This window comes from Penicillium solitum, assembly GCF_028829755.1.
Source record: "Penicillium solitum strain IBT 25940 chromosome Unknown utg000003l_segment0_segment0, whole genome shotgun sequence".
NCBI classification, from domain to species: Eukaryota; Fungi; Ascomycota; class Eurotiomycetes; order Eurotiales; family Aspergillaceae; genus Penicillium; species Penicillium solitum.
In genome coordinates this window covers 4,316,610-4,343,533 of record NW_027072123.1, presented here as the reverse complement: position 1 = coordinate 4,343,533, position 26,924 = coordinate 4,316,610, and the positions used below count along the sequence as shown (strand labels likewise).

Sequence of the window (26,924 nt, the reverse complement as noted above, 5' to 3'; positions counted from 1 at the left end):
TTTCTTTTTGTTTTTTCCATCTTGTTTTCATTGGATTTGATCGGCGGATAATGAAGGGCTAGGAGAGAAGGGGATTACACTGTCTCAGAGGACGTCAATCTCCAAACACAGTCCTTTCAACCCGAGGCTTCAATATCAAACCACAAGTATGCCGCTCTATAATATTACAAGATCGGGGTAAATTCTACATCTTCGCATCTTGAATTGAAGTCTTTAGCGCCGCCTGTTGTATGTCATCGGAATACATTCTGGCCACTTTTATGCATCCCTCGTACAGCTATCCATTACAATGGTATAACCCTGCCGTATTGAGTGCATTCATAATCCTACCGGTTAGCCTATCACCAGGTCAAATTTAACAACCAACCCAACGTTCCATGTGACCTTTCCTACGCTGATCCGGTGCGACTACGACGTACGGGTGACAAAGTGTACCACGTGGGACTTTGCTCGTATTGGATATGGATAATATTGTGCATATGTGGATGCACAGCGTGGATGTATAACATATCACCTACCTTCCTTTTCTTTTGAATGTACTATATAATTGTATAGTACATAGGCAATCCTTTTCTGGCAATAATAGCCAATAGGACTAAAGTCCCTGGAATCCCACTTCGTCGCCGGTAGGTATCAATGACTGAGACCGTCAGCTGCAGGCGGAAGGCCAATTCAACTTCGCCACTGGTGAAATAAAGGTGCTTGTGAGATCAATCGGTTCTTCCCCCACTACTATTTAAGTAGGGGTCGGATCGTCAACTCCACTATATCATATGTAAAATCTATTCCTTTTTTTTTTCCAACCCAGTGAAGAAGTCAACAGTGTTATACTGTTTCACACGCAATTTGTTATACGTACCGCTCAACACGACAGACGACATGGCGACAGTGAACCTACTGGAATACCTTCGCTCACGAACACAGGTGGATATTGACACATATGATGCTGAAGGTCGAGTTCAAATGCTCAACCCGAGTCCTACTTGCTTGATATTCGTTCCGCTGGTGACTACGTCTTCGCCCCCTACCGCGTCGATGTTGCGGCCGATGGATCCATTCTTGGTATCTGGGAGACTTTCCGCGGGAACCCATGGGATAACCGTGGCGCAGAGAAATACATCGTGGATGGTTGAGAATCTTTTGACTCGTGTTAGAGCGAAGACTAATGCAAATTTCACACCAGCTTCCAAAGAGATCGGACCTTTCCAGGATGCAACGGGAAACCAAGTATGAGAAAATATTTAGATACTCTGTGTTGCTGTGTGCTAATTAGGAAAACAGTTTGAGATTCAAGCGGAGATTGTCAAGCCCAACAGAAGTGCTGTGTTGAAGAGAGCACTAGAGTTGGCGACAACTATCCACCCACAGTTTGCAACTATCACCCTCGAGGAGCTTGCTGTGGAGGTGGTGGTCAGTGTTCGGTAAATTGAGTAATGTGGATATCTAAAGCTAACCGGTCCAGGGTATCGAACTAGCCCTCGAAGTGATCCAAACTGTTCATGGAAATGTCCATGTTATGGTCAACCCGAGCTATTCCTACAATACCGAAGCAATAGTTGCAAATGCTCAGCGTAAGATCATACTATTCACATTGTACACCAAAAAGAGAGAGGTTAATCTATATGCTGCAGGACTCCATCATATCTGCCAAATCGTTGACCCCGATTTCGACACATCTCGCCTGGTTACCAAGGTGCCAGCAACATGGGAGGGAATGCAGGCTTCGCGTCAGCTCAAGCGAAATGGAATAAAGACTTTGGCCACGACTGTCTTCTCCATGAAACAGGCAATCCTTGCGGGCGAAGCCGGCTGTATATCAATTTCACCGTTCGTGCATGAACTCAAAACCGAAACTTACGAGGGGTGAGTGAGTGAGAAGGATCGCCGAATACTGGGAGTATCTCTAATTAATTGGCAGATACAAGGACACGAACCCAATTCTTGGCATCTGTGTGCAAGCGCAGCAGTTCTATCACCAGAACTCTCTTCCCACACGGGTGAAAGCCTGTGTCACACTGAACCTCGATGAGCTGATTATGCTCGCCGGAATCGACGCACTGACTATAGCACCGAAAGTTCTCAAAGTTTTGACATCTACGGAGAGACCCAAAGAGGAGATGGAAAGTATGTCCTTGTTTGCGAAGACCGCTAAGGTCACAGAGATTGTCAAATATGCCTCATATACAGACTGCGAGAGTCAATATCGGGTTCACTTTGCTGCGAGTGAGGGTGGAAAGGCGCAGTTCAAGACAGCACAGGTAAGGATACACTTTCAACTTGTGTTTGTTGTGCAGCTGATATTAATTAATCTTGAATGTAGGCAATCTCTCTGTTTTGTGATGCTCAAACGGCGGCGGAGTTGTACATCACGTCTCGATTGGAGGATTCTTCTTACATCCCAATCAATCTATGAAGACCATTGTGGCTTTCCAATGATCTTCTTGTTTGATAGGTCGTGATTGGGAGGGAGATTTAAAACATTATCAAGGATACGCATCTGCAGCAAAGCCCCTAATCGAGTATTGGTAGCTTGCATCGATTGAACAATAGTCTACTCTATTTAATGCAAATATTAGCGTCGAAATGGTCTTCTCTCAAAGGTGGATGGAGATATCCCTCCTATTGTTTATCCAAAAGGTTTACCTCGTCTGGTTCAAGTGGTTACTACCGACACGGAACAAACCAAAACCAAGTCCATAAGAAACTCGCCAGCAGTGAAAAATGACTTTCACCTATTTGTGGGCAGTAAGAGTACAGAGGTATGTTATCAAATCACTCTAAAGACTAGGTCTGTTCGTATTAACCTGCTCGCTCATTTCGCTACCATTTTGCCACACCAAGTACTGTGAAACCTCAGAGCATTTACCCAAGTCGGACTTGACGGTTTGACTTTATTGTAACCATGAAGCAGGGATCAGATATCTTTAGAACTAGAAGCTGGTATTTGTACTCCATTTGCTAGGAATAATTATGACTCTGTGGCAAAAGAAAAATCACATGCCCTATCATCCCCCTGCATCTTGAGGCTCGTTGGATGTGTTCTCATGCTCCCTAACCAGGATGATTTGAATGTTTAGCGATATGGCAATGAATATCGTTATTTTTTCGTTGTAGTTTTACTAGACATCTATAGCGCAAATTGCGTGCACTACAACTCTACCATTGCGCGTATCGACCTATGTAGGTAGGTAGGACAGGGATATTAAAACCGGTTTATGGGTACGGCCCGCATCTGACCCACTCCTGGCACTAGTATGTATTGGGTAATGGTATCCACTCTGGTCTCCACTTGGGGACTGTTCTTGATGAGAAGATCATGAAAACTCGAGCCATGTGTTCTAAACACACATTGTGAGCTAACTCTTTGACATAGAAGGTACAGCTTGTGTTGTAATTTCTACCTAGATGGGCTGGTGTTTATTGAGTGGCTATGTTGTAGTTTAAATTTGCGAGGTTGTGAGCTTGAAGCGGGAATCACCTTATGTCAATCTGATCCATGGATCGAAGGTATTTCAATAAATGGCAAGGGCGACCTCTAGATGTTTTAAAATAGAAGGCACATCCGCTGACAATAGTGCCTTCCCCAAAATTCCTGTAAGGCGAGATTAAAGAACATGTAGAAGTTCATCTTGTAAATATCCCATAACCAAATGTTCTTCATTACATGTCCTCGTCTCCGAAGGGGACATCGACCTGACTCTCCAAGTGGCTTCGCACAATCATATCAAGATGGTCAAATGGAGAATGTGGATGGTCCCAGGGAGCAAGCTCAAGGCAAGGCCCAGCCCAATACTCGATTTCAAGATGGCACCTGGCTAACTTGAGATACCGCAGGCCCTCCGCTAGGATCAACATTAACCCCCATTCGAGATCGGAGGCGAAGATCTACAAGTCTTTCGCGTCGGCTCCGCCATCGATTTTCGAGAGAATCCAGGCAGTCCGGGGAACACCGCCACATCTTTCCCTTCTCGATCAAGCTCAAGTCAAACGCACCCAAAGTAACTACAGAGCTATCAATGGTTGGGGACATGGGAAGTAGCAGTCTGATGAGCACACGAGGGTACGACAGTGATGCCCAGTGCATTGGGAGTCCCCAGCATGCCGAACATGTGAGAGCTTCGCCCAGAAGCCCGGCGTTTCGCAGGATGGGGTTGCATGATCTAATAGAGTACAGCCGTGAGCGAAATGACTTGGAGATGTGGGCGAATGCCAACAGCCATGATCAATCCGACACCCCGGGAACTCCCTTTGGAATGCATTATATACCCACACCACCAGGAAGTTTGAGAGGGCGCACAGCTCACCCCGACTCTGCAGCCGAAGGCACGGGTAGCCAGTCGGTGCCTTCGTTCAAAAATGAGCGGTCGGGCGAGCAAAACACGTTCACTAAATCTTTCCCAAGCCTTCATGCCAGCCAAGAAGAATTAGCTCCACCAAATCAAGAACATCTCCGATCCCGAGAAGGCTTCAAAGGCAGCAGTAGTGGTGAGAACCTCCAGAATCTCGTGGCTGACTGGGCTCAGTACATGGGATCAGATCGTAATGATTATCGTGTGGCATCGTCGACATCGCTAGTCAGGGAAGATCCGGGCATTATGGTTTCCAAAACACGACAACCAACAAGCTCTCCCGGTGCACACTCCGAGAGTCGAGTACCGCATCTTGGTGATCTTGACCTTTCGCACAGACTCGTGGGGACAAGCATGGGGTCCGGGCCGCCATCGGCTAATCCATCCATGTCGGAACTTCCACGTCCAAATAGGTATGGCCTACAAATGGCATCGCAAGAGAATGTTCAATCTCATGAGAGATCTGGAACATCGACAATCGGGGGCTCCGAGCTCCAGAAGCAAGCTACGTCCCATCAACGAGATGCCTCTTCTTTCTATTCGCGCCAAAGCAGCAATCCTTCACGGGGAGCATCTGCTGTTCAATCGCTGAGGGTTCATGCTGCGAATGCGATGGACAGTTTGCCCAATATTCATGCACAAATGGCAGCTGAGACTGGGGCGGTCCAAAATGAACTGGAACCAGTTGCCGAGGTTCTGAAAAGCAAGTTTGTTGAGCAACTTGATGCGGCAAACTGGGAATCGCCGCAGGTTCATGGAATTTTCAATGGCTCCAACGGTGCTGGACCACACCGCAGAGTCAGTCCCGGCTGGATGACCGGGGGCCGGCGAATGGGCTATGGGTATAACTTGGTGGACAATACTGAGGTTCACCCACCAGCAGTTGGAGGGAACGGCAGTCCACTTCCGAACGGGAATTGGCACAGAGACACTTCAGGGCCTAGGTCTGTCAACCGACAGTCTTCTATGAACAAAAGTCCTACCAAAGCGATAGGGGAACCTGTTTTGACACCAACAATGTGGGCCAAAATGAAGAGCCATTCAGTTCGAGATAATCGTCACCCACCGCTGGCAGTGAATTTGGCTGGTGTGGGGATGGCTGCAGGTGAAGCCCACCGTGCAAGTTCAAGTGGCGCGCAGCACATTGGGTCGCCAATTTCTATAAAATCGCCTGCTTCTGCAAAGTCGCCAACCTCTGCCAAGAGCTTTTATATCGAAGACGTCGACGAAATGTTCTTGAGCCGATGGGCAAAAGTCAGCCGGTCCACACGTAAACAACCACAACCAGAGATGCACCACGATTCAACCCATAGGCGTAGTGTCTGTACTCCAGATACTTCACCACTTAGTGAACGCCGCTTCTCGACGGATCAGACCAACCATCAGCCCTCTGTGTACTTCGATCCATCCAATGGCAGGAGTGCAGACAAACAAAACGGAGAACCCTCACGCTCTCGTAGTGGACGTTGGATACCGAAATTTTCCGGAAACAGGGAAAGCAAGAAACGCTCAAACCTCCCTCCAAAAGAACCATCCGAAGAATCGCCAGTACCGTATCAAGGGCGTGCGTCGAGTGACCTGGGACGAGCAAACTCTACCAGAAGCGATATGGCAGAGGAGCTCGCGAGTGCGTATCAGGAGTGCATTGGGATTCCCGGAGCCTTTTATGGAAGCCGGTGGGCGAGCCGAACAAGTCTGGTGGTGGAGGCAGAGTGACGAAGATGCACGGTAACGATCATCACAAGAGTAACGAGGGTATATCGGTTGGACGAGTATACAATACTGTTATGGAGGACTCTGGAGCCAATTCTGCTGTTATTGTTACCCGAGGGGATGGAATTGGTTCAATTATGAGTATGTTTCCCAGGGTGTCATTAATCATACAGGAATAAGGGTAATTCATCCCTAATACATCTTACACTTCTCACTTCTCACGTGCACACAATAAGGGTATAGTATTCACCAGTAGAGAAGTAGATCATCTATCTCCGCTGTCGCTTGTTGCTCTTGTCGCTTACGCCACTGAGTACACTAGCAGACCGCTTGTGATTACCATTCCCTTGTTGAACACCATTGCCTTGTGTATTCTGTGGGGCAGTGGAATGGCCCAAAAGGCCGGTGTCGCCGTCTTCAGTCTCCTTTTTCACATGGGGATGTTCAGGGTCAGCACTTGGCCCCGAGATACCAGCAGTTTCTCGTGACTTGCGCTCGCGCTCCATCTTCGCAGCTTCAAGTACACGGATCTCACTTTCAACCTTTTCGGACACCTTGCGAGCGTCGAGGAGCATGTTGACAGACTGGATGAGTTTCTCGAAATCCTTGCATACGCGTTCGGTGGGCATGAACAGGCGCACGGGGATCTCGAGCTCGGATAGCGCATTGGCCAGTTTTTGGGTTTGCACGTTGGACTTGGCCTGCGTGAGTCGCTGGGCACGGTCGCTGCGGAATTGCACACCGGCTGAGACACGCTCGTGGTGTTGGACGCCGTACCTTGCTTCCTCCGCTGAGGTGAGCGTGCGTACCATTTGATTGGGCTCCTTTGATGTGATAGACCCCTTCTTGTTGGCGGCCTGTGTGACGGGGGTCTCGGCCCGGCCTAGGCCACCAGCGGTGGATGGAGTCTGGCCAGCGGGACTTGGGATGGCACCGTCGCCGAGGATGGAGCGGCGTTTCTTGCTCTTGTCGGCTTGGAGTAGAGTCTGCAGGAGCTGGGAAAGGCCCGCGCTGGACTGGTACATTGTGGTGTTGCCGACGCTGATGGGAACCTCGAGGCGAGAGTAGAGTTCCCGCCGTTCGGTGATGAAGTTCTGCTCGTTGCTTGTGATGCGCTTCAATTCTTCGAGTAGCATCGCCTCCTCGCGGACCTCGTCAGCTGTGCGGTTGAGCTGAAGGGCGGCTAGTTCTTTGCGGTCGCGCTCTCGGTCGGGATCAAACTTAAGCATCTTCTCGTGTAGTTCGAACTCGGCTTCAGACATCTCTGAGGGTGGATGCTCTATTGAGAGCATCGTTGCAGCAATGTGATAGTATCGCGCCTTCAGTTGTTCCATTGTTCGATGGTGCTTTGCGGGCACAAGCGCATTCGAATCCGGCTTTGTGTCCATTCGTGGTTGGTAGTCATAACGATCTGCGATGAGCACCCAGCGAATGTCGAAGTCAGTGACGAGATCCACCAGATAGTCCGTTTCCTCGCGCGACCAGTCATCACTTGTGAGATGTCGATTGTACTCGTCGTCTGTGTATCGACGGGGCAAACGCGGTTTAACGTTGTACTTGGCGAAGGCATATTCCTGCTCCGGCAGTTTCGGTACGTCCTCTTTCTCTTCTTCCTTGGGCTTATCCACTTCCATTTGAGACTCTGCGGGTGCGGGTGCAGGTGCGGGAACAGGTGGTCGCGCCGACTCGTGTTTTCTCTGCCAGTGGTTCAAAACCAGGCCGTCGGAACGGGCGTTGTTCGTGAACGGGGCCATGCTCCTATAAACGATCCAACGTCAGCATGCATTCGAGATCTCCAAGGAGCCGCATCTTCAACATACCATGGTCGAACGCGCAGCTTGTTCATCCATTTTGGACGGCCCTTGTATTTGTTCTCATTAATGGCGATCGGCGGCGCCCTTTCGCCCAGTAGCGCGTACAATTCACGGGTAATACCCTCTGCAACGGGAGACTGTCAGTAATCTATACCATCCTTAATAGAGCGCATTACACCTACCTGGTCGCTTTTCGACCACCTTCTGCTTCTTGTGTGGCCTGGGCTGCCCTTCTGCGGGCAAATCCAGCATGTCGCGAACATCGGCCGCGGCCATATTGGCGGTTCGATCGGGGTGGTGATCTGCCTGGATACGACACCAAAGAGGGATTTCTTCGGTATTTAGCGATTAAAATTTTAGTACGCGACCAGAGAAAGATGAAAGCAGTTTTTGTTTGATGAAATAAAGACTAGTGAACGTCGAAATTGAAGATCCCATCGACAGAGGCTTCCCGCTGGAAAGGGAGGCATTCCAGAGACGGCAGGCGGTGAGCGGCCACGGTCCCTGATGTTGACACCTTCACGGAGAGGAGGACTTGGCCGTGCGACTATCCAATTGCCCATTTCCTCATCATGGTTTTCTCTGGGACATCCTCGTCATGGCTGGCGTCAGCATTGACTCTCCTCTCCTTCTTTTCTCTCCTCCTCCCGACCAATGCCCTGTACTTCTACATGGAGGGTCGGCAAACAAAGTGCTTCTTTGAGGACCTGCCCAAGGATACTCTAGTGGCCGGTATGCGACAATCTTTTCGGACTTCAAGAAGGAATTCCAAACTAACATATGATGATTACCATAAATAGGCCGTTTTGAGACGGAAGTCATCAACGCCCAGAGCGGCACCTACACGATCGACCATAGCTTGAAGATGCACATCAGCGTCGAGGAGACCTTCGACAATGATCACCGCGTCGTGTCCAAGCGGGACAGCCACTCTGGTCGCTTCCATTTCTCCGCCGCAGATGCGGGCCAGCACAGAATCTGCTTCACGCCTGAAACGGATGCCACCTCCAGCTGGTTGTCCAACTCTCTGGGCGCCGTCAAGCTCACCGTCGACCTTGCCATCGGTGAGACCAGCAAGATTGAGACTGAGGATAAGGACAAAATCAAGGATATCGTGCAGCGTGTCAAGGATCTGAACAGCCGGTTGCACGATATCCGTCGTGAACAGGTGTACCAGCGGGTAAGGATTACCCCATATCCAATCTATAGCTACAGTCTGGATGATTAAAATGGAGATGCTAATGTTCTTTTTTCTCTCCAGGAACGTGAGTCTGAATTCCGTGACCAGTCTGAGACCACCAACTCGCGTGTCGTGCGCTGGACTCTTATCCAGCTCGCCGTTTTGTCCGCCGCCTGCGCCTGGCAGCTCTCGCACCTGCGGTCATTCTTCATCAAGCAGAAGTTGACTTAGATGCCGCGTTGTCTTATTCCCTACAGCATATCTCGTTTCTTTTGCCTTGCATCTTCCTTCCACCTCTGCTGTGGTCACGCACGCCGGTTTACGTGAATATGGATGATTGGTTCTTACATGCGTTTTTATACTGGTTTTCTGGCGAACGACAGATCTTTAAATTCTGGTCGGAGGCATTTCGACTTCCCAAGGTCCTTTTTTGAACTCGGTAGACCACACGGCCAGTGCTTCAGCGAGAAAAAGAAAAAGGTGTGGTGTGCTTGGAGTGTGGTCAGATGTCGATCTTGATAATGGATGTAATGATATCTTTTCTTCTATTCCATTGTCTTTCGTAGATGGTTCTGGGAAACGATATTTGTCCACACAAACTACAGTCACTCGACATTGTCTATTGCTTAATCCAGGACCATACATACAAACAGTAATGGCGTTAGAGGGACCCCACGTCCAACGAAGCTATACTTCAGTAATAGACAATGCTACCGCGGTTGATATCTTGATGGTCTGGTATCAATCACGATATATATATATATACGTAGATTTGGTGCGTGGACCGGTGACCACTTGGGTAAGTTCATGTAGGCAAAGCTTGTGGTTACCCATTTTACCTCTTGCTGCACAATTTGCAAAACCCCAAATTCAAGTTTTTCGTATGATCTCAAAAGTGACACTCCGAGCTACGATTGGACCTTCGACGGAGCTAAAGGGCCTTCTATGAACTTATTAAGGCCTATCCGGGTGTCACTTGAGATTAACACACGTTTTGATATGACCTAAGGTTAGTGATATTAGGGTAGGACGCCTATAGTCTGATTCGGATTACGAAAGTTATATAGGAACGTACAGGACCAGGACGTGGGACCAAAAAGATTTCAGTCCTATAGGGCTTGTCGAAGCCTGGGGAATGAAACCCTTAACTATGGCACAGCATGCTCACCATTCAGGTTCAGACCCATCGATCTTGCTACATCCTAATGCGCCTCCTAATTATGGCTCTTGTGATATTTGAACACTGTCACTATCTGTTTATCCGAAATAGAGTGTGAGATATAACCCAGAAATGGCAGGACCAGGAATGACTTACAAAAAGCAACATGGTCCTTGATATCAGCCGCTGCATCGTAGGGTTCCCGGTAATACCACGCTGCATTTTCAAGCGTCTGCCCGTCCACCCTCAGATGCCAGTAAGAGGCGTAGCCTTTCCAAGGGCAAAAGGTGGAACGATCGGAGTCTAGCAAAATGGTATCATCGATGATTGCTGAGCGGGGAAACTGTACAATATGAAGTCAGTCAATCTGAAATGCAGACACTGAATCTCATAAAACTTACATAGATGTTATTCTCCACGGCCTTCCAAGTCGCTGTCTCCGCGATGATCCGGTCCCCTACTCTAGCGAGAGCGCGGGGCATGATGGATGTTTGGAGAAAAGAAAGGAGCGTGGACCCGATTCTCTTCTTGGATTATCGCGTGGTTGAATCTGGAATTCTCAGTGTAAGGGAAACTATATGTGTATTGTCCTATATTTCTTTTCTTTTTGTAATCCAACCCAACAAGAATGGATGTTATTGCGCCATTCGAGAGGGACAGTTGTTGACGCCAAGAGCAGGCCAAAGCGAATCCCCCGTTAGCGCCATTTGAACCCTCCGATTTAAAGCTCCGACGGTGGATACGATGGATACAATAGTGGAAACCATCTGCAGGGATCTATTCCTACGGCACTTGGCGATTTAAAAGGCATAAACGGACAAATCTAGTACTCATATTGCGCATCTATGGCGCCTTCTTCTCACTGGGAATTTTTACAACTAGGACAGCTTAATGATGCCGAGATGCGGAAGTTACCCAAGGCCAAGACAGGCTTTCCTGGCGGTACTATCGTGTGCTTTTGCAGGACTAGAACATCTCCGCATAGTTAATAGACGTGATTGATTTGTAATTAATTTTATCTGAAGAATTATGTTCATGATCGTCATGGTTGGCCGATAGGGTCCAGGGATCGCAGTATATCACGCCGACTTGGTCTCCACATGCTCTTCATATTGTACTTGTTCCTTTTGCACCGCGACCTTGTCAACCATTCCACGTTTGGCGTCTTCGCCCTCAAACAGATAGGCCAGTTCTTCAAGCGTAGGGCCGGCCGTCTCAACGAAGAAGAAGTAGACGACGAGGAAGACAATAAGCACCCAGACACAGTAGTAGATATAGAACTTCCAGCCAAGGTTCTTCAGGCCAATAGGGTTGACATAGCTTCCGAAGATAGATGCCACCTGAATTGTGAGGAGGACAAATGCCCATGTTTTAGCGCGCATCTGAAGCGTCACAACTTCCAACGAATAAGTGACAATCAGATTGGTCCACGCGAAAGTGTAGAACGCCTGGAAGAAGAAGATACAGGCAATAACGACACGACCAGCCACCAAGGAGTTGTGCTCAAGGTACTGCTGGGCAGCGATTGTCCACACGACGAAAGTGACAACGACACCACCGGAACCCGTGAGGAAGAAGAACCGACGACGGAATTTATCGATGACCAATGCAACGAAGATCGCGACGATATACTGCCAGAGGGTGACCATTCCGTTCATAAGCGTGATTTCGGACTGAGTCTTTAGGCCGGTATCTTTCAGAATCTGGGTCAAATAATTCGAGACAAGCAGATTTCCCGAACTCTGACTGAAAACGGCTGTAGCAAAGCAGAGGAACAGGCGCTTGAGATTGGCACGAGAGGAGAAGAAATCCTTCCACGTCATGTTATTCTCTGCTTCCTTGTCGATCGCCTGCTGGATTTCGGCGCACTCCACCGCGACCAGCTCCGAGCTGGGGTCACATTCACCGTGGAACTTAATGAGGATCTTTCGAGCTTCTTGGGTATGACCCTTTGCAATCAACCAACGGGGAGACTCGGGGCAAAACCAAATGAGACAGAATTGGTAGGCCGAGGGGACAATTTGGATCAATGTAGGAAGCCGCCATGACCACTGACTGGTTATCCTGTAACAGCCAAATGTTGCCCAGGCTCCAATCACATAGCCAAGAACGATGGAGGTGTTGTAGAAAGTAGTGACTTGTACACGTTCCTTGGGGTGTGACAGCTCTGTGATCAAAACAGGTGCGCCCATCTGGATGAGCGAAGATCCGATACCTAGAACGATCTTGCCGCCAATGTACATGTTCAAGGAAGTGGCAAAGAACTCGACAATCACACCAATAATGATAATTGCAGACCCTAACGCAGTGGGTAGACGACGCCCAAACTTATCACTGATCCAACTGAGAAAAATAAATGGAATGACACCGCCAATGGCATTAGCGGCCCCGAAGAAACCCAATGTGGCGCCTTCTGGATGTCCAAATCGATCTTGCCAGGATTCCAAGACTTGCATGCCGTTCGTCATGGACTGCAATAGATTGTCAGTAAAAGGCACTTCAGTCTTGAAATATTGAAACTCACTCCATCGATTCCAAGGGCCGCACTTGCTAGTAGGGACGAAGTGAGCAGAAAGTATAGCAGAATGCCATTCTTCCGTCGCCAGAAAGGCGGCATAGAGTCCACGTCAATGGACGAGATAATGCCCTCAGCGGCATGGGCGGCGGCAGGAGCCATGATTGCAGACTTCAACTGAGAGTTGGAGACAAATGAAGTAGGCTTGTCTAGGATCGAAAGATGGGTCTTAGCCCGAAGGCTTCCTTGCACTTCTTATAGAAGAGATAGCCGTGTGGAGACAGCGGACCCCATGCATTCCAACAGCCCTAAAAGTATTCATGTGAGAGAAATCTCCCAAGGTTTCGCATTTCTGCGGGGAATTGCCCCGTGGGGAAAATGCGACAAGTCTGGAGATTTCGGGGAATCGGCGAAATGCCAATTTTGCCGTTTATCCTTCGACGCGATAGCCCCTCCACTTCAGCGCCACAATTCTCCGACTGTGACAGCTGTAAAAGAATATAGCTTTGAATTCCACCGGGTGCAAAGCTCTGTCGCCTTCTTCTCTTTTCAAAATACTTCACACTCTTTCTGTGGTTGTGTGTTGGACATTGCCAATATGTCAGTACCATTGCCTCCCGATTTTGAATGGGGGTTTGCAACAGCCTCATATCAGATCGAAGGTGCTGTAAACGAGGATGGACGCGGAGAATCAATCTGGGATACTTTCTGCCATCTTGAGCCTACGAGGACCAAGGGAGCCAATGGAGATATCGCTTGTGACCACTACCACCGATTTGAGGAGGATTTCGATCTTCTCTCCAAGTATGGCGCAAAAGCATACCGGTTCTCAATTTCCTGGTCACGTATCATTCCGCTAGGAGGGAGAAATGACCCCGTCAACGAATCGGGCATTGCGTTTTATGACAAACTCATCGATTCCCTGCTTGCTAGGGGAATCACGCCGTGGGTCACTCTCTACCATTGGGATCTTCCTCAGGCCATTCATGATCGATACGGAGGTTGGTTAAATGTGGAGGAATCACAGCTTGACTTCGAGCGGTATGCACAAATTTGTTATGAGAGATTTGGAGACCGAGTCAAGAATTGGATCACACTGAATGAGCCGTGGATTGTTTCTATCTTTGTATGTTCCGCTGAGTCCCTTGTTCTTCCTTTTTTGTTCCATTTGAGGACACAGCTGACACATTGTTTAGGGATACGCTACTGGTGGAAATGCGCCAGGACGAAGCAGTATCAATCCGCAGTCCGCAGAGGGCGATACTACTACAGAGCCATGGATTGTCGGGAAAGCCTTGATCATGAGCCACGCTCGCGCCGTCGCATTGTATAACCGGAAGTTCCGCGCCTCTCAACAAGGAAAGATTGGTATCTCCTTGAATGGTGACTACTATGAACCTTGGGATAGTCAGGACGAGCGCGACCAGCAAGCTGCTGAGCGCCGGATGCAGTTCCATATCGGATGGTTTGCGAACCCTGTTTGGTATGTTTTCGTTGGGATTTTACACAGAACTAAAAGAAGGATATTACTGATGCCTTTGACAGTCTAGCACAAGACTACCCCGAATGCATGAGAGCACAACTCGGCGAGAGACTCCCTAGCTTCACAGAGTCGGACTTTACTCTGCTCAGGGAGGCCGACATGGACTTCTACGGAATGAACTATTACACTTCCCAATTTTCCCGCCATCGGGACGAGCCTGCGCTCGAGACTGACTTCATGGGGAACGTGGATGAACTTCAAGAAAACAAGCAAGGTGTATCAGTCGGAGAGAAAAGTGGTGTGCATTGGCTCCGGTCAACCCCAGAGCTTTTCCGGAAGCACTTGACGCGCGTATATCGTACATATGGAAAGCCTATCTATATCACAGAGAATGGGTGTCCATGTCCTGGTGAGGATAGGATGACCCGCGAAGAGGCTGTCAATGATACCTACCGAATCCAATACTTCAAAGATCATCTCGATGCGGTCGGAAGAGCACGCACAGAGGATGGCTCTGATATCAAAGGATATTTCGCGTGGTCATTGATGGACAACTTAGGTATGTGTCTTGGTTCTTACTTCAGGATATTTGAGCTAATCCTTCTTCCAGAATGGTCCGATGGATACGGGGTTCGCTTCGGCGTCACCTTCACTGATTACAATACCCTGGAAAGAACACCGAAGCAATCTGCTTTGCTGTTGAAAGGCATGTTCGATGAACGCATGGGTGACAATGCTTCCGGGTCCAAGTAAAGCAACGAGACGGCCTCTGATGAGCCTAGGGCACACTGTAAACAACTGGCATCAGACTAGACGAATATTATTCTGTTGGATATTACGCAATTAGCCTCAAAATCTACTAGTACCTTCAAAACTTAAGACATTCAAACCCCGTGTTAACCAAATTAATTAAATTAATCAATCAAGTTTCGGAAATACCCCAAGCCAAGAAAAGAGAAATCTGGGGCTTTCGGGGAAATGCGCGGAGTATTTGACCGAGGCTCATCCCCCATTTCCCAACTTCCCAACTGCCCTAACCCCCGACGAGTTTTCCCGAAACAGAAGATGTGATGGCCAGCCCTGTATCTCGTTTGCGCTCATCAACTAGAGCATGTGATCGGTGCCGTCGGAGAAAAGCAAAGGTATGAGGCGAAAATTTATTCTCACCCGGTCTAAACTAAATTATCACAGTGTGACTGCTCGGGTGAATCGTCAATATGCACCAACTGCCGTCTGGCTCGGACACAATGCACATTTGATCTACCAATCGCCAGACGTGGGCCCAAATCGAGGCGGCAAAGGTCGCATGATGTGGCTTATCCGAATGTTCTGCATAGTCCCCTGGCATCGGCCTTGCAGGTACCGGAACACGGCTCGATAACTCAAAACCTCAGTTCAACCGCACCAGTTGCGGTTCCGTTAGAGGGATGGGACACCGATCTATCAGTAATCGACCCCGCCCTATCCCCTGGGACAGTGCATACAGTCCAATCATCTATTTCCGATGTCGCCTCTACGAGAATCACCTCAGCACTACAGCGATGGCATGCTTTGGAGCGGGTAGTTTCCGTGCAGAACCCATCAGCACATCTGGAGCGGACTATCAATCATTGCTTCGAGTTATTCTTTGAATATCTATATCCGTTGACTCCACTTGTTCACGAACCCAGTCTCCGAGATGCGTTGGGGTTCTTCGTGACCCAAGGAAGAAATTCGAGAGCCGACGGCCTCATATATGGAGTGAACAGCCTCAAATATCCAGAGCTGTGGCCGGATCTTTCTTTCACTTTGATCACTGCTGTCTGCGCAGAAGCGGCCTTTCTCCTTCCGAAAGACATCTTTCCCGAGGGAGAGGGAATCGCAGACATATTTCTACAAGCCTCCAGAAATTCCTTGGCTACATATCTGGAAGCCGATCTTGAATACCCAAATGCCAACTCGGCTGCCATTCGATATTTCCATTCCAACTGCATGCATGCGGCCGGCAAGCCCCGACTGTCGTGGCACATCTTTGGGGAAGCTACCCGATTGGCCCAAGTGATGCAGATGCATGAAGAAGATTCACTGCAGGGGCTCACTTCTCTCGAGGTGGAGTTTCGACGACGGGCATTCTGGATTGCCTATATCGGCGATAAATCGGCAGCCATTCTAAACAACCGTCCGATCACAATTCACAAATATTCATTCAACTCTGGCATTACCATCGGCTACCCTACAGGCATCGAAGATGAGACAATCGTGACACCGGGTAGTGCTGTTCCAGATGCCGAGAGTACTCAAAAGAGTTTCATTGCAGGATTCAATGCAAACATTCGGCTCTGGCAAAGTGCATCCGATTTGCTTTTAGAGATGCGATTGTTGGATAGCCACAAAAATGGGAATTTACTTCCTCGTCAACCTCCCACGGCAGAAGAAAGTCACAGGCTTGACCATCTTTATGTGCTTTTTGCAACGTCTCTCGATGACCTACCATCCTTCTTACAATACGATCAACTCATGTCAAATGCCAATAAAGACAACCAACGCCTGTCTAGACTCACGAAACTGCACATCATTCAAGCAGCCAACGTCTACGTCTCGTTACACTGCCTGAAGATGGTAATCACACAGAAATTTGAAGAGTTTAATTACTACCCTCCTGCGCCAAATGAAATGCTATTACTACAGAAAACTGACATTGCACGCGATCTTCTGCGGGTCATTCGTGATGCCCCTTTCTGGGCATTACAGATTAACGGCGAACCATGTGTAAGTCGCCCCTTTCTTCTGCTGTCCCGGTATCAAATGAGCAAGTTCTGATGACCATCTAGGTAGAAAAGATCAGACTCATAGGAGCTTGTCTGCTCGAGATTATCGATCAACATGAAGCATCACCTCTGTCGGCTCGAGCGCGTAATGATCTTTCCGTGCTCCTTGATATACTGACCCGCTTAGACTCGAAAGCATCAGACACTTTGCGACGATTGCTATGAATATAATTCATGTTATGAGTCAAACGGGTGTATATTAAGTGATTAAATTAGATACTATAAGTACAAGAAAATAACTAGTTATGTCAAGAAACATGTCTCACTTGAGAACTAGCTGGTGTCTGAATCAAGTAAATGATCAACGTCTGGGGAACATTCTGAGATTCCCCACGCAATCTATAATTTCCCCGATTCTCCGTTTCCTTCGGCTAATTGACCCCACAAGAATCCCCGTCGAAGATCTCATCCTATAGCGGAAACAGATTCGCATAGTCACGAGCTAAACAAACGGATAACGTCTAGCATGGGTGGCGTGTACCTTCAGCTCATTATCAGATTATTTTACCGGTGTTTTTCAGGGGAAAGCTTTTTCGGAATGCGGGGACCCCAGAGACTCCTGATGTGATATAATTCGTCGACATGGGGAGTTCGGGCAAATGTGCGATTCCCGCTTCAAATCAGCGATATATAGTATTTATATGAGTTGGTATCTCTATTTCTTGATGTTTAGCCAGCCCAGCTCGTTACTCAATTCAAATCTATAATTTGAGAAATCCCGATATGCGTCTTCACGAGAAATTCGGTCATGTCCTGACATGGACAACGCTAGTCAATGCCCTACCATCGACATCCGGACACATCAACGAGCCCTCGTGCCGTTTCGCCCATCAACATTCCCAAAAGCAGATCCTCCAGGATTCTACTGCTTTCATCAATGATATGCTGTATTGGGAGGGCAAGTTCCATCAGAACAACATCTCATACAACAGCAACAATGGTATCTCCTACGATGGCACTAGCATCGACTGGGTGACTGGAAAGGCAACTGCCAAGCACACCTTCAGTGCCGCTAGCAAAGAAGTTGGTGTTGATTTCTCCCATTGTTTGGAAATCCCCAGCTCATACTCCAATAGTCCCTCCAAATCATGTTGTATACCCATGCTGTTGCTGGCTCTCCAGAGGCTGCTCGGTTCATCTCGCCTGAGAACACAGCAGAGGCCCCCAAAATCGCAGCTTCTATTATGCAGAAAAAATTGCAGACTTATCTCAAATTCAACGAGACTTATCCAGGATTCGGAGGCTTCTTGCCCTGGGTCTCGGCGGATACTCAAGATATGACTCCGAGGTCGGACTGGGTCAACCGCGTGCCTGGTCTTGATAACGGGTATGTAGATCGTGGTCACAGTTCTAGTTTTGAGCTAACAATAAATATATGTCTAGTGAACTTGTATGGGCTGTGTATGGTTTCATTCAGGCCCTTGAGAACACGGGCAATAAGGACTATCAAGAACTCGCGCAAAAATGGCAGGTCTGGATGGATTACACTAAGACTACTGCCGCCAAGGTACATTTCTCACGATCTTCCGTCCAATTTTAACCAGTCCGCTAATCCTCTGTCTGTTGATCAGATATTTTACAAAGGCAATGGTCGGGTTTGTACCGTCATTGACATCAAAGATCAGTCCCTCCCCGTCAATCACCCGGATCAGTTGTATCTATGTGAGACTAAAGACCTCCTCGACGATCCTTTCGAAGGCGAGATTTTCACTTTTTGGCTACAATTTTTCGGCGACTTGTCGAAAGCCGACAAAAAGGCGCTGTGGGAAGTTAAAAAACCCCAGTTGGTCAGCGTTGACTACGAAATGGGCGAATTTGGACCTATCACTGTCCAAAAGGGTTTGTGAATTCCAACATGAAGATGAGAAACAGCGGCTAAATTCCGAGACAGGATTTTGGTTCTCCAGCCACGAAACCTGGAAAGTATTGCAGATGCCCTACTATGACATCGACCTTGTCCGGTGAGACTCCAAGCAGAAGGCAGAGATAGCCTGTCATGTACTAACCGTTTCCCATTTAGCCGCGTATTTGCAAACGCCGAGCGAGTTCGTACCTGCAACTCAGTCGCCACGAAAGTGCCCGGCATGTTCGCCTCAATTAACAACATCACCGATCCCTCCATCGGCGATGTGACAGGCTACATCTCCAACGCTGGTATCCCCTCCATCTCGAATCAGACCGTCCAGGAACTAGACGTCATTACACCGTATAGTGTATTCCCGACAATCTTGGTGAACAAGTCTGTCGGGCTTGCCTGGTGGAGAAATATGGTTGTTGCTAAGAAAATGCAGAGTAAGCAAGGCCTTTCATATATCAAGGTAATGCGGTTGGTACGACGCTAACTAAAATAACTCTCTAGATATCTATGGCAGCACTGAATCCACTCGTGTTGATGGAACTGGTGTTTCTGCACTTCTGACTTGGGACAGCAAGGTCACCACGGTAGTTGCAATTTTGGGGGGAGTGACCGATTTTGTTCGTCAGAAGATGAAGGCAGATGATGTATACGATGAGTTTGTGGACATTATTGAGGTCTGTTCTCCCGGATGGCCCCAAAGGACTATGTGGAAAGGGTGATTGCTAACTGCTTCTAAATAGGCTGAGTACTCTCGAGTCTTCACGCATCTTAAGGGAGAAGACTTCGACTTCTGCCTCCCACAGGAGACTGTTCCTGATGTAGGATTGGTCGATTTCACTCTTTGCAAATAGAACGACCTAGGTCAATGTGGGCGGATGATAACAATAGTTTCATACGAATACAAGAATAGTATAGCATGTGATGAACAAGTTTACTGGATTTCAAGTCTCAGTGTGTCTTTATTACATGTTCATTGAATGACTTTAACTATGTAGTGCGGAGTGATCGCTTGTGATGTATCATCAATCATGGTATCCAAAATGGGGATAATAAACATAAAAGGGGTCAAAAAAAATGACAATTATGGTATAAGGCAGTTGAAAATAAGTAGGCCGCCAAGTCGATGCATATCCTAACCTGAGAGGCCCCTGGGCCAAAGGAAAAAAAAAAAGCAATTGGGGGATTTGTACACGAAGAGGACAAGATCCGCATCCAATGGGTATATAATGGACTTGACGTGGAAATCCAAGAAGAAAGTAACATCATAGCGATGGGTCTAGTGGTTATACTAGGATTTAGGCAACGGGTTGCCAGTATCACCGCAAAATTCGAGAATCAACCGTTCGAGGTCAGAGAGTTTGTAAGGTTTCGTCATGTAGCCTTTGATCCCCACTCTAGAGGCTCGATTCAATGCCTCGTCGCTAACATCGGCACTCACAGCAAGAACTGTGGGAGGTTGTGACATACAAAAAGTGCTGGGCATTGGATCCATTTCCATGGAGTCAGGGCTGTTGGGGTTCGGTTGCTCAAAAGTAGCATATTGGTCCCGATGGTTGTCGACCATCTGGAGAATTCGTGAGGTGGCTTCATATCCGTCCATTTCAGGCATCCAAAGATCCATCAAGACGACATCGATCGGTTTTATTTTCGTAGCCAGTGGCTCATTGATGACGCCTTGCATTGGATCGAGACTAGCATCAAGGACAGTGGAGGGCTTTGACGCGGAGAGGATGCCTCGAACAATCTGGACGGCTTCTTTGCCATCGGCCGCTTCAAGGACATCGCGGTAGCCAAGTTTGCGTAGCATGTTCACCAGTACGCGCCGGTTGATTCGATTGTCTTCGGCCACGAGAAAGCGCAGCGGATATTTCTCTCCAAGCTTCTTGTCATATGCATCACCGGAGATATGTGTTCGATGCAAACGGGTTTGTATTGACGGTCGCTGGGGCGTCGGGCTTTCAGACATATTTTCGTCGGTGGTACACGGTGTCGCCTGTTGCAGCTGACAGTGTTGGGGGAGGATGAAGGGGGAATTAAAGGAAGGGGGGTCGGACAAAAGGCTACTGACACTGCCCTGTCGTGTTTGGTCAGTGGTGGATGGCGTCGAAACACTCTCACTGGGGGTTGCAGGGCGGAGTTCAGCTTCGCGTTGGTTTACGGGGATTCGAATTCGAAATTCTGTACCACGCGTAGGACCGGAAGTCGATGAACGCACACAGGTCAAGTCGCCGCCCATTTTGCGTGAAAGGCCCTTGGCCACAAGGAGACCGAGGCCCAGGCCATCTTTGCTTCTTGTGGTCGATGCATCCTCACGAGCAAATGGCTTAAAAAGATTGGGTAGGAATGCAGCTGGAATTCCCGGGCCGGTATCGCGGACAAGAATAAGAACATCATTCTTCTTGGGGTCAATGGTTGCGCAAACAGTGATGGTGCCGTTGTTGGTAAATTTAATCGCGTTGAGAAAAACGCAGGATATCAGCTTGGCCAGATCACGGTCATCGGCAAGTAGGGTGTCCGGTAATGATGGGTCTACAGACCAATCCACAACCTTGGTGAACAATTCACCATTCGAGGACCGTGACCGAATTTCAATCCTTTCACCAAACTCGGTTGCATTGCTAACAGCAGAATCCGGTCGACCACCAACGTGAAGAGACTCGTTAATCACCAAACGGAGAAGATCTCGCAATTTGGTAAAACGCAATGCAGAACCTCTCAGGTTCACATTGATGCCCTCAAGGAGTAAGTGAGGTGCAGATCGTCGAAATGCGAGAGACGGGCGTGGATCGACCATGTTAGCCATTACAGCTTCGAACTGGCGAGCTGGGATAGCATGCACGATCTGGTCGCTTTCGTGGACAGCATTCTTGACTTCTTCGCTGCGAGGCGAAAGCTCTTGCCGCGACGAAGCCGCACGGAGTCTTTGCTTGCGGACTGGTCGGGTATTCATTTCTGGGGGTAGGCTCCGCCGCCGTTTGTACGGATTTACAGCGATATTCTTTCCTTCGATAAAGACGCTCGGGCGGGTTTCGGGTATGGTAGGTGGCACTGTGAGACCGCCTAGTATATCGGGCTCCTCCCGGAGGGGTGTTTTGGGAATTTGCATGTTCAACTCGTATGCATGAACGACATTGTCAGCCGCTTCAACGGCACGTCTCGCGCTATCTTGAACCATCTCAATCCCCTCCTTGAGAGATTGAAAAATCCCGCCTGATTTGACGGGAGTTTTACTCTCCATCGCCTCACGCACTGTAGCGTGCATGACGTCAAGCATGCCCACCACACCCTGCATCGGGGTCCTCAGCTCGTGGGACAAGCTGCGGGCGTATGGTTTGAGGGGGTGCGAGTTGAAATCAGCGGCTTGATGGAAGGCGGCAGTCTGGGGGTTGTGGAAATCGGAGGTATTTGTCGTCGGAGAATCTAACATTTCGTCTAGAATTTGTTCCCCTGGGTCTAGTCGTTGTACAATCAGGTCTTCAAGCGAGTGGAGAATCATCTCCAGGAAGGACCAGGACAGGTTTCTATGCCGAAGACCTTCTTTGGACCACATCAACCCGAGGTGCGCCAGGCACTTTCCGGCCGAAAAGAGGGGGATCGCCAAATAACCATCGGCAGCGAACGGTAAATTATCATCGCCGAACGACACAAGTGAGCTGAGATTCTCGGGGATCAAACAAGGCCGTTCGTGGTCCATATGCAGTAAGGGGTTCCCGCCCGCGAAATACCTGTTTCGCTGCAAACCAACGGTCTGGTAACCATCATTGTAGTAGAAAGCTGCACCAAAAATGGACGGGCGCCGCCCGCCTAGTTCTAGCATGGGCTCACTCCCGTGCACTCTCCGGGCAACAAACCCATACTGGGCTTTGGTTATAGATGTCATGTCCTCCATGAGCCGTTTCCAGAACAGCTCGGTATCGGATACCCTCAAACCCTGTTTGAGTGTAACCAAATGTTCAATGGCAGTGGTCTCGGCGCCATCATTCCATGTTCCCAAGCCGCGTTGCACATCTCCGTCGTCATGAACGGCGTTTAGTCCGTCACCGGTGATGCACTCGGACTTGCAGGAGGGGAATGGCATGGTGGGACAAGGTTGGACAGCATGAGAGACATCTGGCTCGGGCGTGTCGGGCATAGTCCATGTGGCAAGTGAAGGTAAGGTCGGTTCGAGGATTCGGTTTTGGGGCTCTCTCGTAGGTTGTTTATCCGAGGGCAACGACCATAGCATTCAATTGTATAAATAATAGGGTGGATGGATCGAGATGACTTCGACGTACATCCACCAGAATATGAAATATTGGAGAGAGAAGGCCCAGAAGGAGGGGAGAGGGGATTTTCCGTCAGTTCGATGGGGGCCGGGCGGTCTAGACACACGACCTGAAACAGGAGTTATCCAGAGCTCATAGATTCTGATATAGAGCTAGTAATATTTCTAAAAGAGTTTGAGGTTTCTCTAGAACTTGTATTTCCCTTTGACGAACGTTCTTCTCTGTGTGTTATGTTTTTTTTTTCTCGAATCCTGCGGAGGTGCACGGAGGTTGGCGATGCAGGATCAGCGGGATCTAGACCAAAATGAGGGCCATCAGGTACCTGGTACCTGGTACCTGTTGTACCGTGGTGTTATCTATGGAGCTATCAGGTACTCGGTACTTCTGGGATCATTTATAGAACATATCTACTACTATTTATATTGCATCCATGGATGTTATACGGAGTACGTTGTAAGCACTCTCTATGCCTCCTTGTTTTGTTCTTTCCAAGGTTCTCAACCGATTTCTTAATGACTAATATTATTCTATATACACATAGTTAAGGTGACTTCTTTAGTCCATCTAGACCCAGCATATAAGACATGGCAAATTCAGCAAGCACTTCTAGTTCCCCAATATCTCAAGCAAAGCGACGCAATTATAATTTGAAGTGTGTTTTTCTTAGAACCTCACGAGCATCGACGGTTCGTGTTATCTCAACTTGACGCCGGTTTGGGTCAACCTCATTCCAGTTGGTCTTCATATCGAGCTTGCACGTATGACATTTTCGGAGTTGGCCATTCTGCGAACGACGTGCTGGGAATTCTGGAAGCATACATTTATGGGGGCAGCCAAAGAAACGCTCAATCTTTGGCCAATGATGGTTTGTTTCCTTCTTGTAAGTGATTTCCCATTGGCTTCGGACTCGCAAATATGTCTGCTCATCTTGTGAAATGTAAATCTTCTGGTTGGCAACCACTTCGGGTTGAATAATGACTGAACAATGGTGCCATTTAAGCCATTCATGTTGAGATCCTTCCAGTCTTCGCGCCATTTCCCTAATATTCAATGGACTGCAGGGACAGACGTTCACAAATCCAGGGTACTTGCACCTGCGGTTTATCTCAGTGCTATATTCCCTCTCAGAGGTGCAACTTGATGCACGAGGAACAGTAGAGTCTCCTAGTTCCCTGAAACCAACAAAGAAGTTGACGGCGTAGATGTGGTTCCCAATAGGATGTTTTAATTGGAAGCCCGTATGGAAGCCAACCGCGGTCGAGCGTATATCTGGGGAAGGCAAATTCGTCGGCCAGAACGTGTCGATAGCGTCTGTACAAAGACGTGCAGCTGAAGGCAAGATAAATTTGAGACTTTATATCGAGCAGTTGAAATATCTGGTCCACTAGTTCTAGAGACAGGTCCGATATAGAAGCCTTTGGTGCTCCATTTTTGGAGGAAGGTTCGCCATAGTACGTACCCTTTGGGTATTGTGTCCCTGGAGGTAGTCCGGTATAGAAGTCTTGAGGTGCTCTATTTCTATAACTCTAAGGACTAGAGGTTATTTCTCGTTGAATCATCGCCGATTCCTATTTAGGAAATACTATATCACCACCCAAACACTACCTATCCATGGATATTAAATGCTAAAATTCACCACCTAGTTGGCTTGCTCGCTTTAAATATATGTAGTAAGTAGATGTATGAAACTAAGATATACTATGGAGTACCAACCTTAGAACCCCCTGTCTTTGCCCTAATGCTGACGGTTCATATATTTTTAGTTAGTATGCGCATCCGTTCAAATTGACTGGGTACATACGTAATCTCATACCACCGCACATTGTACAACGTCAAAACTGTGAAACCGAGGTAACAATTCAAAGCTCTGTCATCGTAGAAGGCCCGAGCGCCACTGTGAGTATATCTGCATGTATACCAACCAACCTTGCCATTCCGATAATTCTGATCAAACACAGATGAAACTATCTACAACCATGACCTCAGTCACCCCATATAGCATCGCTGTTCCCGATGAGCAACTCCAGCAGCTCCGCCAGAAGCTGGAGCACACCAGCTTCCCCGATGAGCTTGATGCTTCGGGGTGGGATATGGGCGTCCCTCTACTTGAAATTAAGAGACTCATCAATGTGTGGCGCGAGAAATTTGACTGGCGTGTGCAAGAACAGAAGTTAAATGAACAACTCAAGCAAGTCAATGTTCGAGTAGGAGTGGAGGGCTTCGGGGAACTGAACATACATACTGTGTATCACCGGAACGGAAATCCGAAAGCAATTCCATTGCTTTTTATTCATGGGTGTATCTAGCCCCTAGGACTTCCTACATGGGTCTTTTCGTCGCGCTTACTAATTTATTGTTCTTACCGATACCAGGGCCCGGTAGCTTCCTCGAAGCCACTAAGCTTATCCCACTTCTCACCGAGAGCAACGGGAATGGCCCAGTATTCGACGTCGTGGCACCTTCGTTGCCAAATTTTGGATTCTCACAGGGCGTCAAGAAGGTATACTGAGTACTATGTATCAGCACTGTCGAGCGCATCCTAACAACCAAAGTAGAGAGGGTTTGGGCTGGCACAGTACGGCGAAGCTCTACACAAAGTGATGATCGCGCTAGGATATGAGGAATACGGCAAGCACCATCTGTCCCCACCAGGAGAGACTAACTAATTCCAGGGCAGTGATTCAAGGAGGCGATTGGGGCAGCATGATCGCTCGTACCATGGCTCAGTACTACCCTCAACACACCCAAGCCATCCACCTGAACTTCATACCCGTCATGCCGCCCTACCCATGGCGAAGTCCTTACCAGTTCATCAGATCGCTGTTGTATGTGCCATTCTCGGCGAAAGACCGTGGCTATATCGCCCGGACATTTGGATACTTCACCCGCGGCAACGCATACATGAAACAGCAAGAGACCCGGCCACAGACTCTAGGTTACGGACTTCACGACAGTCCTGTGGGATTACTAGCTTGGATCTACGACAAAATGCACACTTGGTCGGACAAGTACCCCTGGACGGATGAGGAGATCTTGACCTGGGTGAGTGTATACTACTTCTCCACGGCTGGGCCAGCGGCGTCAACGAGGATCTACTACGAGGCTTCAGCGCCCAAACGAGGTGGGAGTGCATATGTGTCGAATGATAGCGCCCAGGAAGATCTGCTGGAAAAAGAAGACCTGAATTATATGTCGCTCGAGCAAATCCTCGCGGCTCGGGCACCGCAGAGTGTGCGCTTTGCAGTCGCGCAGTTCCGGGAGGAGATTATTATGTGGCCTATGGCGTGGTATCGGTCCATTGGGGATGTTGTGCAGGAAACGGAATATGATCATGGTGGTCATTTTGCGGCCTGGGAAGTGCCTGGGCTGCTGGCGTCTGATATCAAAAGGTTCCTAGGCAATAATGGGCCAGCCTACGGGGCGGCAGCCAACAGAGATGGTTATTGAAAATCTCACTGGATTGACCTTTGATTGAGGCCTCAGGATAACTTGGTGTGTGGTTGCAAAGGATGTATAGCAACATGCTCCTTGTTTCGAAAAACAAACGAAGCCCGATTTTGTATTTGTATTTGGTCTTGTCTTGGACTCGTGGATAGCGGAATAGTGTATAAGGAAACTACCCTTTGCCAGAGTAATCCAAAATACGGAAGACAGACACTAGCACATCCATGCATGCTTAGTGGACCGCAGGCAGTAGGTTACGAGCCTGAACAAAGAGAAAGGTCAGTCAAAGCAACAGATTGGGGATGGGCACAGGTTCTCGAAAATCGGATGTCTATTT

General features: G+C 48.5%; 11 protein-coding genes across 11 annotated transcripts; 7 read left to right on the top strand and 4 right to left on the bottom strand.

The window, feature by feature from the left end:
- Positions 1-879: 879 nt before the first annotated feature.
- On the top strand, positions 880-2,413 carry N7455_005581 (Aldolase-type TIM barrel; the record flags this gene model as incomplete). Its single annotated transcript, XM_065605074.1, has 6 exons — positions 880-1,227; positions 1,282-1,410; positions 1,463-1,571; positions 1,632-1,863; positions 1,919-2,258; positions 2,321-2,413. The coding sequence occupies 6 exons, from the start codon at positions 880-882 to the stop codon at positions 2,411-2,413; spliced, it is 1,251 nt and encodes a 416-aa protein (XP_065461974.1).
- A 1,603-nt stretch (positions 2,414-4,016) lies between these two features.
- On the top strand, positions 4,017-6,065 carry N7455_005580 (uncharacterized protein; the record flags this gene model as incomplete). The annotated part of the gene is made up of 1 exon (XM_065605073.1): positions 4,017-6,065. One exon carries the CDS (start codon positions 4,017-4,019, stop codon positions 6,063-6,065), a length of 2,049 nt encoding a protein of 682 aa, XP_065461973.1.
- Positions 6,066-6,331: 266 nt separating this feature from the next.
- N7455_005579 (SANT/Myb-like DNA-binding domain-containing protein) lies at positions 6,332-8,152 on the bottom strand (the record flags this gene model as incomplete). Its single annotated transcript, XM_040957173.2, has 3 exons — positions 6,332-7,820; positions 7,883-8,000; positions 8,059-8,152. The coding sequence occupies 3 exons, from the start codon at positions 8,150-8,152 to the stop codon at positions 6,332-6,334; spliced, it is 1,701 nt and encodes a 566-aa protein (XP_040812401.2).
- Positions 8,153-8,403: 251 nt separating this feature from the next.
- On the top strand, positions 8,404-9,413 carry N7455_005578 (p24 family protein; the record flags this gene model as incomplete). Its single annotated transcript, XM_040957138.2, has 3 exons — positions 8,404-8,608; positions 8,677-9,056; positions 9,138-9,413. Coding segments are annotated over 3 exons (735 nt in total), but the record flags the coding sequence as incomplete, so codon positions are not given.
- Positions 9,414-10,274: 861 nt separating this feature from the next.
- N7455_005577 (DUF427 domain-containing protein) lies at positions 10,275-10,697 on the bottom strand (the record flags this gene model as incomplete). Its single annotated transcript, XM_040957214.2, has 3 exons — positions 10,275-10,309; positions 10,372-10,558; positions 10,617-10,697. The coding sequence occupies 3 exons, from the start codon at positions 10,695-10,697 to the stop codon at positions 10,275-10,277; spliced, it is 303 nt and encodes a 100-aa protein (XP_040812496.2).
- Positions 10,698-11,294: 597 nt separating this feature from the next.
- On the bottom strand, positions 11,295-12,892 carry N7455_005576 (putative MFS hexose transporter; the record flags this gene model as incomplete). The annotated part of the gene is made up of 2 exons (XM_040957146.2): positions 11,295-12,686; positions 12,740-12,892. The coding sequence occupies 2 exons, from the start codon at positions 12,890-12,892 to the stop codon at positions 11,295-11,297; spliced, it is 1,545 nt and encodes a 514-aa protein (XP_040812373.2).
- A 343-nt stretch (positions 12,893-13,235) lies between these two features.
- N7455_005575 (glycoside hydrolase family 1 protein) lies at positions 13,236-14,966 on the top strand (the record flags this gene model as incomplete). The annotated part of the gene is made up of 4 exons (XM_040957064.2): positions 13,236-13,856; positions 13,927-14,213; positions 14,276-14,772; positions 14,824-14,966. Coding segments are annotated over 4 exons (1,548 nt in total), but the record flags the coding sequence as incomplete, so codon positions are not given.
- Positions 14,967-15,283: 317 nt separating this feature from the next.
- Positions 15,284-17,185, top strand: N7455_005574 (transcription factor domain-containing protein; the record flags this gene model as incomplete). The annotated part of the gene is made up of 3 exons (XM_065605072.1): positions 15,284-15,355; positions 15,405-16,961; positions 17,024-17,185. The coding sequence occupies 3 exons, from the start codon at positions 15,284-15,286 to the stop codon at positions 17,183-17,185; spliced, it is 1,791 nt and encodes a 596-aa protein (XP_065461972.1).
- A 558-nt stretch (positions 17,186-17,743) lies between these two features.
- Positions 17,744-19,729, top strand: N7455_005573 (endo-beta-1,2-glucanase; the record flags this gene model as incomplete). The annotated part of the gene is made up of 8 exons (XM_065605071.1): positions 17,744-18,043; positions 18,097-18,347; positions 18,404-18,527; positions 18,565-18,859; positions 18,882-18,981; positions 19,041-19,312; positions 19,380-19,552; positions 19,619-19,729. The coding sequence occupies 8 exons, from the start codon at positions 17,744-17,746 to the stop codon at positions 19,727-19,729; spliced, it is 1,626 nt and encodes a 541-aa protein (XP_065461971.1).
- A 437-nt stretch (positions 19,730-20,166) lies between these two features.
- Positions 20,167-23,103, bottom strand: N7455_005572 (uncharacterized protein; the record flags this gene model as incomplete). The annotated part of the gene is made up of 1 exon (XM_040957208.2): positions 20,167-23,103. One exon carries the CDS (start codon positions 23,101-23,103, stop codon positions 20,167-20,169), a length of 2,937 nt encoding a protein of 978 aa, XP_040812438.2.
- A 2,016-nt stretch (positions 23,104-25,119) lies between these two features.
- On the top strand, positions 25,120-26,590 carry N7455_005571 (epoxide hydrolase; the record flags this gene model as incomplete). The annotated part of the gene is made up of 4 exons (XM_065605070.1): positions 25,120-25,441; positions 25,516-25,643; positions 25,699-25,771; positions 25,821-26,590. 4 exons carry the CDS (start codon positions 25,120-25,122, stop codon positions 26,588-26,590), a joined length of 1,293 nt encoding a protein of 430 aa, XP_065461970.1.
- Between the last annotated feature and the right edge of the window lie 334 nt (positions 26,591-26,924).